Here is a 16,221-nt window from a genome sequence, read left to right as displayed (position 1 = left end):
TCCTTTTTTTGATTCATATAATACATAGGAAGCGCGTTTATGTTAATGGTTTTGAACGCTCATGGTTTCGCCATTTGCCTATTACCATCAACGGAAGTTTGTTTGTTGCCATGGCGTTGCTGCAAGCTAAGACAGTTCGATGTTATTTGTCCATTTTAAACCATGGGGCAGATTTCTCTTGTTGCAAAGCAAGACTTTTGGTAGGCAAAGACTTAAAATTCAGTCCAGTTTCGCCAGTGTTGCCACCTGTTTACTTGCCATGTTTAATGTTTAACAGTTGACATCAAAAACTACAAACATAAATAAGAAAGGCACAGTGACCTAGTAAAGTAACTCAACACTCACAGAACAAAGCTCAATAATAAATTTTCAATAATGTGTTGGGAATGTGGGAGGGAGAGGGATAGGTAGGGCATCTGCACTATGAGTCGTCGAAGGTCACTAGCAGGTGTCCCCGCACTTAATTTACACCTTAACAAGTCAATACGTTGACACTTCTCACGAAATCCACCTATTCTGAATTCCCACTAAACCGAACAGTGTTCAGTCCCAATTAGTTCGGAATAGAGGAACTCTACTGTAATTAAAATTTTCCAGTGTCTGGACAATTTACAATTATTTTGTTTCATTTCTTTATTTTAGAGATTTCTTGGTTGCTAGGTTTGATTCCAAGCAAGGATTTGGCAACTGTCCACATGGCCTTACATTTATTTTTGTGCCTTCTAATGAAATTAGTGTTTGCAATTTCTTCCTCCCACCCTCTGAAAAAAGTGGCCAAGTCAATCAATAATCACAATATAACACACAAAACTGAAATCAATATTTCTTATAAATGAAAGGTTCATTTAACTGTTTCTAAATGTTCCATAGACATCTGGCAACACTGTATCTGGGCCTAAGCCAAAACGTGCGAAGCTGATGTGGTGCAGATGACCAAAGAGTGAGCATTCCAAGTTAAGTGTCACAATCACCAGAATATTATTAAAAGTGTTTTCAGAGAAAAGTCTTATCTGTAAGTGTTGAAGTGTTACATGTTTCTGAAATGAAGTTCAGTGCTGTGATGTTCGTTATTTAACTGACTTCTTCTAGAGGTGGAAAGTTTGTTTCCATCTAAAAGAAAGAAATCACTAATGTGAATCTACTGGTGTTATTTTCACAAACAGAAAGTTCAGAATTTTGGATTTATGGAAGAGAAATTACTGAATGATTGATTTAATGGGTAGGCACTAACAAGTCACGTGGTGGCTCTCAAAGCAGCAGCAGCAGCAGCAGTGCATAAAAGTACTATGACCTGACACAGTTCTCATAAGAAGACATTTATTTTAAAGTTCATCAATGTTCTTTTGCTTCATTTACTACATTTCGTGCATGCTGGTGTATTTATCAGGAACAGTTCCGTGCTTAACTAACTGTGTAGTGCATAGAACCACTGTTTCCTTTGTGCCAGGCATTTGTTTGTGTTTCAAGAATTGCTCGTAATACTCAGATTCCTCAGTCGACTAGTACATTTACATCTACATCTGTAATGCTGATCTGCAATTACACTCAAGTGCCTGGCAGAGGGTTCAATGAACCACATTCACAATAATTCCCTATTATTCCACTCTCGAACAGCACATGGGAAAAAAAATGAACACCTATATCTTCCCATACGAGCTCTGATTTCTCTTATTTTATTATGATGATCATATCTCCCTATGTACAGGGTTATTACAAATGATTGAAGCGATTTCACAGCTCTACAATAACTTTATTATTTGAGATATTTTCACAATGCTTTGCACACACATACAAAAACTCAAAAAGTTTTTTTAGGCATTCACAAATGTTCGATAGGTGCCCCTTCAGTGATTCAGCAGACATCATGCCGATAATCAAGTTCCTCCCACACTCGGCGCAGCATGTCCCCATTAATGAGTTCGAAAGCATCGTTGATGCGAGCTCGCAGTTCTGGCACGTTTCTTGGTAGAGGAGGTTTAAACACTGAATCTTTCACATAACCCCACAGAAAGAAATTGCATGGGGTTAAGTCGGGAGAGCGTGGAGGCCATGACATGAATTGCTGATCATGATCTCCACCATGACCGATCCATCGGTTTTCCAATCTCCTGTTTAAGAACTGCCGAACATCATGATGGAAGTGCGGTGGAGCACCATCCTGTTGAAAGCTGAAGTCGGTGCTGTCGGTCTCCAGTTGTGGCGTGAGCCAATTTTCCAGCATGTCCAGATACACGTGCCCTGTAACGTTTTTTTTCACAGAAGAAAAAGGGGCCGTAAACTTTAAACCGTGAGATTGCACAAAACACGTTAACTTTTGGTGAATTGTGAATTTGCTGCATGAATGCGTGAGGATTCTCTACCGCCCAGATTCGCACATTGTGTCTGTTCACTTCACCATTAAGAAAAAATGTTGCTTCATCACTGAAAACAAGTTTCACACTGAACGCATCCTCTTCCATGAGCTGTTGCAACCGCGCCGAAAATTCAAAGCGTTTGACTTCGTCATCGGGTGTCAGGGCTTGTAGCAATTGTAAACGGTAAGGCTTCTGCTTTAGCCTTTTCCGTAAGATTTTCCAAAACGTCGGCTGTGGTACATTTAGCTCCCTGCTTGCTTTATTCGTCGACTTCTGCGGGCTACGCATGAAACTTGCCCGCACGCGTTCAACTGTTTCTTCGCTCACTGCAGGCCGACCCGTTGATTTCCCCTTACAGAGGCATCCAGAAGCTTTAAACTGCGCATACCATCGCCGAATGGAGTTAGCAGTTGGTGGATCTTTGTTGAACTTCGTCCTGAAGTGTCGTTGCACTGTTATGACTGACTGATGTGAGTGCATTTCAAGCACGACGTACGCTTTCTCTGCTCCTGTCGCCATTTTGTCTCACTGCGCTCTCGAGCACTCTGGCGGCAGAAACCTGAAGTGCGGCTTCAGCCGAACAAAACTTTATGAGTTTTTCTACATATCTGTAGTGTGTCATGACCATATGTCAATGAATGGAGCTACAGTGAATTTATGAAATCGCTTCAATCATTTGTAATAGCCCTGTAGTTTGCCTTCAACAAAATATTATCGCATTGAAGGCAAAAGATGATGACTGAAATTTCCAGTCTTTAGATGTGATTGATTTATTGTGTAACCAAAATTTTTAAGATTCCTTGTAGCACACACGTGAATGACCTCACAATTTTCATTATTTAGGGTCACACTTTTCATTATTTAGGGTCATCGCCAATTATCGCACCATGTTGATATCTTTTCTAACACCTAACAGTGTCCAGAAAGTACAGATTGAATACAGTGGGTGGTGGAGTGACTATTTCTGTCAGAAGTGCTTTACATTGTAATGAAATTAAAGTAGGTATTTCCTGTGAGTTAGTAGAGGTTATACTGGACAACCAGAATAAACTAATAATTGGTTTCTTTTACCGATCCCCTGACTAAGATGATGCAGTTGCTAAACAGTTCAAAGAAAACTTGAGTCTCATTTCAGATAGTTACCCCAATCCTACAATTATAGTTGGTGGTGACTTTAATATACCCTCGATATGATGGTGAAAATACATGTTTAAAGTTGGTAGTACACATAAAATGTCATCTGAAATTGTACTGAATGCTTTCTCAGAAAATTATTATGAACAATTAGTTCAGGAGCCCACTCAAAGTGTAAATGGTTGCACAAACATATTTGACTCTTAGCAGCAAATAATCCTGACCAAACAGGGAGCATCATTACAGATGCACGGATTAGCGACCACGAGGTTGTTATAGCTAGAATGAATACTCTAACATCCAAACCCACCAAAAATAAATGCAAATTACATCTAGTTCAAAAAACAGATATAAATTTGCTTGACACCTTCCTAAGAGACAGTTTCCACTGCCTATGTGGTTTGAATTCAAAGGAACAGTATCAACGGCAATTGAGAGATACATACCAACTTAATTAATAAGAGATGGCACTGATCTCTCATGGTACAGAAAACAGGTCAGAACACTACTGCATAGGCAACAAAAAAAAAGCATGCCAAATTTAAAAGAACGCTAAGTCTGCAAGATCGGCAAAGTTTTACAGACACTTGAAATTAACACAAACTTCAATGCGAGATGCATTTAATAGCTTCCACAATGAAACTCCCTCTCAAAACCTGGTTGAAAACCCAAAGAGATTGTGGTCATATGTAATGTACACCAGCAACAAGACGCAATCAATGCCTTCACTGCACAATAACAATGGTGATGTTATTGGGTGATCTTACTGATGACGGTGTCAATAAAGCGGAGTTAACAGCTCGGTCGTACAAAAATCTGTACTCAAAGACTGGAAAGTTACACAAGTCACACCAATACCCAAGAAAGGAAATAGGAGTAATCCACTGAATTACAGACCCATATCACTAACATTGATTTGAAGTAGGATTCCGGAATATACACTATGCTTGAACAATATGAATTATCTCAAAGAAACTATTTACTGACAAACAGCCAACATGGATTCAGAAAATACTGTTCCTGTGAAACACAACTACCTCTTTATTTTCGTGAAATAATGAGTGCTACTGACAGCAACCACAAAACCGATTCCACATTTTAGATTTCCTAAAGGCTTTTGACACAATTCCCCACAAGCAGCTTCTAATCAAATTGCGTGTCCATGGAGTATCGTCATTATTTCCTGTCAAAAAGGTTACAGTGTGAAATAATTGAAGGAAAGTCAGTGAGTAAAACAGAAGTAACATCTGGCATTCCTCAGGGAAGTGTTACAGCCCTCTGCTGTTACTGATCTACATGAACAATTTAGGAGACAATCTAAGCAGTGGATTCCTTTCAGTACAAATGTGGATGACTTCACACTTTTCATTATTTGGAGTCAGTTGCCCCTTTTTGTACCACACTTAACATCTTGTCTAAATCATTTTGCAAGTCATTTCGATCATCTGATGACTTTAAAAGATGGTAAATTACAGCACCATCTGTAAACAATAGATTGTTATCAGATGATTCTGTCATTTACCATCTCCTTAAGTCATCAGATGGCGAAAACGATTTGAAAAATGATTTAGACATCTGTATGGTGCAAATGGCAATTGACTCTACATAATGAAAAGTGTGAAGTCAACCACAAGAGTACTAAAAGGAATCCACTAAATTTTCGTTACAAGATAAATCACACAAATTTGAAGGCTGTAAACTCAACTAAATATTTGTTGTTGTTGTTTGGTCTTCAGTCCTGAGATTGGTTTGATGCAGCTCTCCATGCTACTCTATCCTGTGCAAGCTTCTTCATCTCCCAGTACTTACTGCAACCTACAACCTTCTGAATCTGCTTAGTGTATTCATCTCTTGGTCTCCTTCTACGATTTTTACCCTCCACGCTGCCCTCCAATGCTAAATTTGTGATCCCTTGATGCCTCAGAACATGTCCTACCAACCAATCCCTTCTTCTAGTCAAGTTGTGCCACAAGCTCGTCTTCTCCCCAATTCTATTCAATACCTCCTCATTAGTTATGTGATCTACCCATCTAATCTTCAGCATTCTTCTGTAGCACCACATTTCGAAAGCTTCTACTCTCTTCTTGTCCAAACTATTTATCGTCCATGTTTCACTCCCATACATGGCTACACTCCATACAAATACTTTCAGAAAGACTTCTTGACACTTAAATCTATACTCAATGTTAACAAATTTCTCTTCTTCAGAAACGCTTTCCTTACCATTGCCAGTCTACATTTTTTATCCTCTCTACTTCAACCATCATCAGTTATTTTGCTCCTCAAATAGCAAAACTCCTTTACTACTTTAAGTGTCTCATTTCCTCATCTAATTCCCTCAGCCTCACCTGACTAAATTCGACTACTTTTCACTATCCTTGTTTTGCTTTTGTTGATGTTCATCTTATATCCTCCTTTCAAGACACTGTCCATTCTGATCAACTGCTCTTCCAAGTCCTTTGCTGTCTCTGACAGAATTACAATGTCATCGGCAAACCTCATAGTTTTTATTTCTTCTCCATGGATTTTAATACCAACTCCAAATTTTACTTTTGTTTCCTTTACTGCTTGCTCAATATACAGGTTGAATAACATCGGGGAGAGGCTACAACCCTGTCTCACTCCCTTCCCAATGACTACTTTCCTTTCATGCCCCTCGACTCTTATAACTGCCATCTGGTTTCTGTACTAATTGTAAATAGACTTTCGCTCCCTGGATTTTACCTCTGCCACCTTTAGAATTTGAAAGAGAGTATTCCAGTCAACACTGTCAAAAGCCTTCTCTAAGGCTACAAATGCTAGAAACATAGGTTTGCCTTTCCTTAATCTTTCTTCTAAGATAAGTCGTAAGGTCAGTACTGCCTCATGTGTTTCAATATTTCTATGGAATCCAAACTGATTTTTCCCAAGGTCGGCTTCTACCAGTTTTTCCATTCGTCTGTAAAGAATTCGTGTTAGTACTTTGCAGCTGTGTCTTATTAAACTGATAGTTCAGTAATTTTCACATCTGTCAACACCTACTTTCTTTGGGATTGGAATTATTATATTCTTCTTGAAGTCTGAGGGTATTCTGCCTGTCTCATACATCTTGCTCACCAGATGGTAGAGTTTTGTCAGGACTGGCTCTCCCAAAGCTGTCAGTAGTTCTAATGGAATGTTGTCTACTCCCGGGGCCTTGTTTCGACTCAGGTCTTTCAGTGCTCTGTCAAACTCAGGTCTTTCAGTGCTCTGTCAAACTCTTCACGCAGTATCATATCTCCCCTTTCATCTTCATCTACATCCTCTTCCATTTCCATAATATTGTCCTCAAGTGCATTGCCCTTGTATAGACCCTCTATATACTCCTTCCACCTTTCTGCTTTCCCTTCTTTGCTTAGAACTGGGTTTCCATCTGAGCTCTTGATATTCATACAGGTGGTTCTCTTTTCTCCAAAGGTCTCTTTAATTTTCCTGTAGGCAGTATCTATCTTACCCCTAGTGAGATAAACCTCTACATCCTCACATTTGTCCTCTAGCCATCCCTGCTTAGCCATTTTGCACTTCCTGTCTATCTCATTTTTGAGACGTTTGTATTCCTTTTTGCCTGCTTCATTTACTGCATTTTTATATTTTCTCCTGTCATCAATTAGATTCAATATTTCTTCTGTTACCCAAGGATTTCTATTAGCCCTCGTCTTTTTATCTACTCGATTCTCTGCTGCCTTCACTACTTCATACTACTACTACTAATTACTTAGGAATTACAATTACAAATAACTTAAAGTGGTATGATCACATGGATGATGATGTGGAGAAATCAAACCAAAGACGGTCTACTAAAAAGACTGCTTACACGATGCTTGTCCTGCCTCATCTGGAGTAATGCTGTGTGGTGAGGGATCCGTATTGAATGGGATTGATGGAGATCACTGAAAAAGTTCAAAGAAGGGCAGCTCATTTTGTAATATCATGAAATTTGGGAGACAGTATCACATATATGATACATGATATGGGATGGCTGTCATTAAAAAAAAGGTGTTTCTCACTGTGGCAGGACCTTCTCTGAAATATCAATCACCAACTTTCTCCTTGGAGTGAGAAAATATTTTGTTGGCTCCCACCTACATAGGAACAAATGATTGTGATTATAAAATAGAGAAACCACAGCTCACAGTGAAAGATTTAATGTTCATTTTTCCTGCGCACTGTTCAAAAGTAGAATGGTACAGAAGTAGCTTGAGGATGGTTTGATGACCCCTCTACAATGCACTTAAATGTGAATTGCAGAGTAATCATGTCAATGTATAGTGAGATTTGTTCAATTAGAATGTGTAATCAACAAGAACTAGAACCAAAATGTGTAAATAAACTGCCAAATGTGCCATAAACTGAACTACCTTCAGTTCAGCACCAGCTTAAGGTACAGTAACCTGGATTATTCTCTTGGATAACATACAAGGTCTGTTCACAGAATTCCAGAACATTAGTAATTTCATGCCAATGGTGTTGCGTCTCTGCACACACCTGTATCTCGCATATAACTACTGGAAGTTTCATTGTTGTACATCTGTTAGTTATTGTTCAGTGCTGTATTGAGTAGAATGTAGTCTCGCATAATTTGTGAATTTCAAGATGGCAGAGTTAGAGAAGCAATGCATCTGCATTAAATTTTGTGTGAAACTCAAGAAACCTTTACAGAGACACACCAAATGATGCAGGAAGCCTATGGTGAATAGTGCTTAAGCCATAATTGGTGTTACGAATGGTTCACACAGTTTAAATATAATCAAACAGAAGTTAACGATGACCTTTTTTCACGACACCCTTCGACATCTACCAATGACTCTCATGTCAGGAACGTCAACGAAACTATGCATGCCAATGAAAGCCTGACTGTCTGAGAGATTGCAGAAGAATGTAACATTTCAACTGGATCACGTCATGAAACTGTTAGAAGGAAATGATCAGAAATGTGGTGAAACAATTCAAGGCTCCTGCATCATGATACTGCACCCACACATTCGTCCCTGTTGGTGCGTGACTACTGCACAAAAAATGAAATCAGTGCTGCCTCATCCTCTGTATTCTCCAGACCTGGCCCCTGCCGACTTTTATATTTTTATTTCCAAAGTAGAAAACTCCATTGAAAGGATGTATATTTGCAATGACAGATGAGATAAAAGAAAATTCACAGATGGCACTTAGTGCGATTCACCAAAAGGCGTACCAAGACGGCTTTTGGAAATGGAAACAGTATCTGGAGTGGTGTATCAATTGTGAAGGAGAGTATTTCTAAGCAGACCATCCACAATAAGTAAAGGTAAGTGTAGAAAAAATTTGTTGACAATTTCCTTAGTTTTTTGAACAGACCCGATGTGAGTTCTACAGCTGATATTTTCTCTTAGATATACTTCAATTCCTTACTGAGATTTTACTACTTCTGTCATAATGTTTTCATCTCAATTGTTTATGGGTATTATTCTACAAAAAGAAACTTGGTGTAGAAATATTCAAACTTTTTCTTTCCTTACAGACTTTTTCTGAGATATTTTGGATCCATTTAACAGCCCCTCAGCACATGCTATGGCTCTTCTACAACTTTGTAAAGCCTGATCTTCTTTTAATGGGTTAGAGTATTTATTTATTTTCAATGGTCATCTCCCCACTTTCCAATATATCCTATTACCCTTGCATAATTATTTCACCCTTTCTGTTTACTCTGATTAAACCAAATGTTAAGTGTAGACACATTAAGCAGCTGTTAAACAGTTACAAAGTATCTCAGAAAAAAGTCTGCAAAGAAAAAAAGATTTTGAATATTTCTACACAGTTTCTTTTCGCAAAATAATACCCATAAACAATGGAGATGAAAACATTGTGATCATCCTCATGCTCAAGGGTTATTTTTAAGCCTACAACAACCACAGTTTTCCACTGTGCAAATTAAGCAATACTGCAGTGTTACTATTTTCATTGTATCTGTGTAGAAAACAAACCTGACATTTTCTAAAGCAGAAAGGTTTCTGTCACCAGACAAAGCCCAGTTTTCTTTCAAGGCATGTATCTCTCCTTGTATGTTTTGAATTCCATCTTTCAGCTCAGTCTCTCTCATTTCCATAATTGCTACTTCTTTGGAGATAACATCACGGTCCTAAAAATAAAAGAAGAAGGAAGAAACACAGTTGGTTGGAAACTGATTTCTACATCAAAATGCATGGTGGGGGATACATCATAACAATACTGTCGATTTTTAATTATAAAATTATACGAATAGTTCCTCCTTTGAGGAGGAGGGATTTACATGATGGTGCCTTTTGTGTCTCAAGAACTGATTTTATAGTGACCTATTTTTTTTATTTTTATTAATTGTACCGTAATTTCCTGTAGAATTGTCCTCATTTTGGACTCTGAATATATTGCTTCCTTTAATGCAGGGTATAACATCATGTGCAGTGTGATCTCTAAGGTTTTTTATCTCACCCCCTCCCCCAGTATATTGTTCAAGGGGTGGCATGAAACATATTCTTACCGGTTCTGATTTATACCATAGGAGTTGCAACAATAAAAACTATGGGGAATATCTCTGTAACATATTGGCGGTTGTACTGTAAGTGGTATGATATCATAGCTAGAGTCGAGGCCCCAGTTATGGCCACATTAAGGGCAATTCGAGATACATCACATTTTTAGTATAGGAGTAAAGTATACAAATTACTTCAAAAAATCAGATCTATTGCTCCAAGGTCTACCCATTACAACCATGTAAAAACAAATATTCTAAGTTGTATAACAAAAGCTGAAAGAAATATTGAAAAATAAATGGTGCATTTCCTCAGTTTTGGCCATGTTAACCCTAGCTATGGCCAGTTGTTTCGCCACTTATGGCCACTTCATATTATAATAAAACTATGGCTAAAATAATTGTCAATCCATGTGCCAGAAAGTAATTTGTGCTTTATACAAGTATATACGACAACATACAACATACATCAAATAGGTAAAAGGTACAGAAACTGAATGAACAGAAAAAAAATCATTAGGCAAAGTATTGCCCCAGTAACTACTTAAATCAACTTCCAGACAAGTTTATTTCTCACGAGTATCAATAGAACCAGGGAACTTTGTTTTTAATGAACATCCTTCTTGAATCAAGACTGGATCTGGCAGTTTCCCTATAATATCTTCACCCGTTATAGTCGAAACATCATTTTCAATGTATTCGAAACAAGTTTTCTGAACTTTAGAACTTTTTAAGCACTGAATTTCATATTCAGAGTCAGAAATCACTTTCAAAACTACAGATACATACTTAAAAATTGCAGATCTTGTTCTTCTATTTCCTGTTAAACTAAATTTTACCAAAATAAAATCCCCTACTTTCAAATTCTCACTCGAAGATAGTTTGACATTTTCTGATATTTCATCTTCATCTCCTTCTACGTAGTCATCTAAACTGCTTCCACTGTCCGTCCATTCTTCTTCCTCAGAAGAACATGTTGGCCTATCACTTAACTCTTGTCTGTTTCTTGTTTTTCCCCTTTTTTACATGAGATAATGCCAAGTGTTGCTCTTTGGACTTTAACTCCTTCATAGCTTTTCTCTTCCTTTTTCCTGCTCCTTCTCCTCCTTCTCTTTTTCCTTCAGTTCATGATATTCCACCCACTTGTCACTAGTCACAACAGTGGGTGTATGTTCTTTCTTTCTCTTTGTGCCTTGTTGTTTGGGTTCTGGCCAAGTGATGACACTTTCAAAAACTGTTGCTAATGATTATGGTGGTGTCACTTGGATACGCACTGAAGATGGACTATGGTTGGATGTTGGAGTACCTGAATTATGTGAAATACTATTGGGGGTTGTTGATATATCTGCAGGAATAAGACTTTTGGTGGGTGTTGAAGGAATACCTGAATTCTGTAAAATGCTGCTGCGTGTTGAAGATATGTCAATATTATCAACATTTTGAATGGATGAAGGATTAAGTCTGTCTGCGTTTTGTGAAAGATCCTCTGTTTGATTGTCTTGAGAGGGAGGCGCTATGCTATCTGTCAGACTGTCATCAGTGTTACCACTAGCACCATGCATTTCAACCTCATCAGCTATTTTTCTCCAGAACTTGAAAAGTAATAATGCTTCTTGATTTCCTTCCCACTCATGATTCCTTCTCTTGGTTGCTCTGAACTCATCTAGAAGGACAGAATCAATTTGCTTTTCTATATATGAGAAATGTCTCTGAAGTCCCTCACTTGTCTGAACTGTGGTTGAGGCTGGTATACTATGAACAACTATCTTGCTGTAATCTACATTGTTCAAATTAAATGGAAACAGACCAGTTGCCCTGAAACCAGCACGAATATTTGCCACCATTTTAGGTTCTGTAATAATTTGTGACAGAACAGAAGGTACATCAGATTTTGAAATTTCAGTGCCATTATTTTCAAAACGCCACTTCTGAACAATCTTCTTCCACATTTTTTTGATAGGTCCAAAGACAGCTACATCTAATGGTTGCAAGATGTGTGTAGAATTGGGATGGAGAGCAACTAGAATGATCTGATTTTCCCTACAATATCTGCTCAAATGAACTGTCAAATGAGAGCAGTGCCCATTTAAAAATATTACTACAGGCCGGGGAATTTCAGCTTCTTTCAAGAACAGATCAAATACATTTGTTATATACTCAAAAAAACTTTCACCTGTCATCCACCCATTTTCTGTTTTTCCAATGCCCCAGTTTGGAGGAGCTGCTTTCACCAATGATGCTGGAATCCTTGCATATTTGAACAGTGTTAAAGGAGGAGTAAATTTTCCAGCAGCATTCACTGCAAACAATGTAGTAACGTTATCTTTGTCAGAGTTACATGACTCATCATAAACATGATGGCCACAAGGACCTATGATTAATTCCCCTTTAGGAGCCAGAAAAAAAGAAGTTTCATCCATATTAAAAATTCTATTTGGGTCATTTAACACATCCATATCATTTAAAGTGATGGATGCTTCGTGAAACCAGTTTCTTATTTTCTCTTCTGTAACAGAACCTCTAGCCCTATTGACATAGTCTGCATGTTTTTGTGACAGAACCTTGTGTCTCTTAAGAAATCCATAATACCACTTTTTTCCAGGTCGATTGTTAGTAAATGTAGCCTTACAACTTTCCATATCTGCACTCTCAATAAGTTTTTGCACAGATGCACAGAGATTTTCTTTAGTAACAGGAAATCCCATGCTAGAACAGTCCAAAACCCAGTCCACCAATTTTTTTTTTTTTTTCAATTTTTTCTAAGACATAATGTGGACCACAGTGCCCTGTAGATTCTTTTGGAGATACACCAGAAATTTTGTTTCTTAATGTTGTCCTTGGAACTTTGTACAACTTGCTTACAGTAGCAACCTTCATTCCCTCATCAATAGCCTTTAGAGCATCTTTAACTTTGCTGGGAGAATACTGAAACTTCTTATTCTTTGGTTGACTCATTTTTCCTATAAATAATGCACAAAGATAGAGATAAAGAATGTTGCATATTTGAATAGTGCCTATTGCATATTTTGTATCTTACAAGCATTGGTAAATTAGTATGATATGCCAAGACAATACTAACAATGAGGTATATATTGATATAAAAATACCAAAAATATTTTAATAAGCCTATTTAAATAAAATTAGCCTAGTGTAATGTAGGACAGAACACTAACATTGATGTTTTTGTGTCAGTTTTTAGAAGTGGCCAAAACAGGATACATATATGTCTCCACTTACGGCCACATGCATGCCCATGACATGGAACCACGGCTAAATATGGAACTGTTAATGGCCACATACTTTTGATAACATGTTTTTTGGCTGAGCAATATAAAACTTAAAAGAAATGAAAATATAATGTCTTATCTTACCTCTGAACAGATAAGTTTCTTCTGATGTTTTATTTAAACATGTAAAATACAAAAAACAGATCATGTGTTGCTTAAAGAAAACGTCTGCAAAACCTAGCTTCTGCCGCACTGATCATTTCTCAAAATGGTGTCTCCAAACAAAAACATACAAAAGAATGATTATGTAGACAAATGATTAGAGCCTTTCACAAAGTTTATAATAATCTATAGTAGAACTGGCTGGTATTCCAGAGAAGCTTAAAAATTAACCTTTGACATCAAGGTGGCCATAGGTGAGGTAGTGGCCAAAACTAGAGCCTTCACCCTATCGTAACTCAAATTTAGAAGTGGGGTTGCTGACACCAAGCAGCAAGACAGACTACAGAGCAAACCAGAAGAAAAGTGTAAGAGACTGGAAGGCGTCAATAGTTGTTGTGCATAGCAGAACCACACTGCCAGTGAATGGCTGTAGAGAGTAGTAGTGAGGGATATATCCTTGTCTGTAGCTTCTCTTCATGAGGGATACAGTACACTGTGCCAGCAAATTTCACTCCCACATCCTCAATAGTAAAAGCAACATGGCACACAGGCATTGCAGTTTGAACAGGGTGTAAGAGGAAAAATGTGTCCACAATGCATTAAAACTAGCTCAGTCCAACTAAAGGTATGGTGTATAGGAAGAGACACCCTGTGAATTTCAGAACAAAATGACTGAAAAGAAACAAAGATATATAGTTTGTGGTTTACAACTTAAGACAAGGAAAGATGCACATCTGCAATAGGCTTGCCTCTTTCCTACACATCATGAAAATAAAAAAATCCAAGCAAAGTACCAGTAATAAAGCATACACGAATGGGCAAACAGGCAAAAACAGCTGCCCTAAAGTTAAAGAACCAAACAAGAACAAACAAATAATTATAGAACAATATTTGAGCAGAAACAAGCAAAAAGGAAGAAACAGCAACACACTTGGCAAATGTCAAACCTACAAATACAATAACAAGGCTGTCATTAATGAATAGCTACGTAACAAAAATACTGTAATAATGAGAAAGTGCCAAAACTGAGTGACAGTATAATCCTACAAACAACTATGGAGCAGTATGTGAACATGCACTAGAAAGAAGAAAGAAAGAGGAACACTAATGCTGATCTGAATTTAAATTAAATGTATGTGATACTGTAAATATGGCACACTACTGCCAAGCTGTGAATGAACCCAATTTAAATATTTATCACCATTATGTCCAATCACTGCATAATAATATTGATGCAGTTAATGTGTTACAACAGACAAGCTAAAGATAGCTTAGTGATATGTATTTCTTAGAAAAGGCTTAATCCTGAATTAATTCAACATAAAAAAACCACATTCATTTTATCTTCCTACAATTTCAGAAATAACAGTAATCAGGATAGCAAAGCGATTTATGTAAAGGAAAATATACATTTTACTACCCTACATGAATTAACTTAAACAAATGTCAGAAGGTACCATGAGGCTGATGCTATAAAAATTACTAAGTCCAGCAAGGTCACTGTTACAGTTTACCAATCACTATCTGGATATTTGGAGCTTTACTTAAATAAAATGGAATCATTGCTAAAGAAGTAAATAAAATGGAATGTGATGTGAAATTTGTCAAAACTTCAACAATAATTTTATCACAGAAAGTAGAAACATGAGAGCCCCTTTTGAGCCTTGCTAAATTCCACAGTTTAAATGATGAAGTAAATGCTGCTACAAGAGTAACAGACACTTTCAGAACAGCTTTAGACCAGAGTCAAGAAGAGTTTTATGGCACTTCACTATGATTTTTCAATGTAGGCTTTAGTGAACATCGTGCTCAAATATTAAGCTTTAAAGTAAAAGGTAGTACTGGGAACAACATGTCTATGAGAACCACATTTAGCTTCTATAAAAGGATAACACAAAACACTTCAAAGTAAAAGATAGTATTGGGAACAACATGTCTATAAGAACCACATGTAGATGCTATAATTAGGATAATTTAAAATATTCCAGCAGTTTAATAAACAAAGAAAAACGGCCACAGCTTTATAAAATTAATGACATAAATAAAATTTAATACCTTTATTGATTTATTTATTAACTCATTGCTTTCAGATTGCATTTCCACAGAAAACTGTAACCATAAGGAGCAATTTTAGAACACAAGGGAAATAAGGGTTTCATGCCAGAAGAGACTACTACATAAAATCTGTAATCTGAATAATTCTTCACTTGAATTACACAAATATTATATAAAAAAATATTCCAAACTACTAAGAAAAGTACAAAGAGGAGCAAAAATAATACATAATGATAATTACATATGTAATTCAAGAAATAAAGCAAGGCCATACAGTGTTACATACAATGAAAATGGTGAAAATAGAGCATCATGTAATATCGTATTTTACGGACTACAAGACACTCCGGACTATAAGTCTTACCTTAATTTTTAAGCATTTTTTTTTTAGAAAATAACATTTTTATCATCTTTATGATTAGTTTGCAAGTCCAGACTAAAAAAATTCTTACTTTATAAAACCAAATAGACCTCTAAAATCTCTGAAAATTGTCATATGACCTTTCTTCTTCCTTCTTTTAGTCATCGCTTTGTCCTCTTCGTATGTAAGATGATCTTCACTGCCATCGAGAGTGTTACTTATGCCGCACTTCTCAAAAGATTTAATAATAATGTCTTCTCTCACTCTAGACCATGACTGTTTTATCCACTGACACACTTATTTCATTGTAGATCGTTTTAAAGCTCCTTTTGACATGAATTCATGTTGGGTTCCATTCATCATCCATTTGTTCCATTCCTCTCTCACATAAACTTTGAATGGTTTATTTATTAAAACATCAAGAGGTCG

General features: G+C 37.0%; 1 protein-coding gene across 3 annotated transcripts in view; it reads right to left on the bottom strand.

The window, feature by feature from the left end:
- Positions 1-16,221, bottom strand: part of LOC126458273 (uncharacterized) — a 173,452-nt gene that overhangs the window by 8,405 nt on the left and 148,826 nt on the right. For all 3 annotated transcript variants that reach the window (XM_050095200.1, XM_050095201.1, XM_050095199.1), the window contains exon 6: positions 9,464-9,618. In XM_050095200.1, coding sequence (XP_049951157.1) covers positions 9,464-9,618 — 155 coding nt within the window. The remainder of the gene's footprint in view (positions 1-9,463; positions 9,619-16,221) is intronic.

Source organism: Schistocerca serialis, chromosome 2, assembly GCF_023864345.2.
Source record: "Schistocerca serialis cubense isolate TAMUIC-IGC-003099 chromosome 2, iqSchSeri2.2, whole genome shotgun sequence".
NCBI lineage: Eukaryota > Metazoa > Arthropoda > Insecta > Orthoptera > Acrididae > Schistocerca > Schistocerca serialis.
The sequence above is the reverse complement of the archived record's forward strand: the minus strand, read 5'-3'. Positions and strand labels throughout refer to the sequence as shown.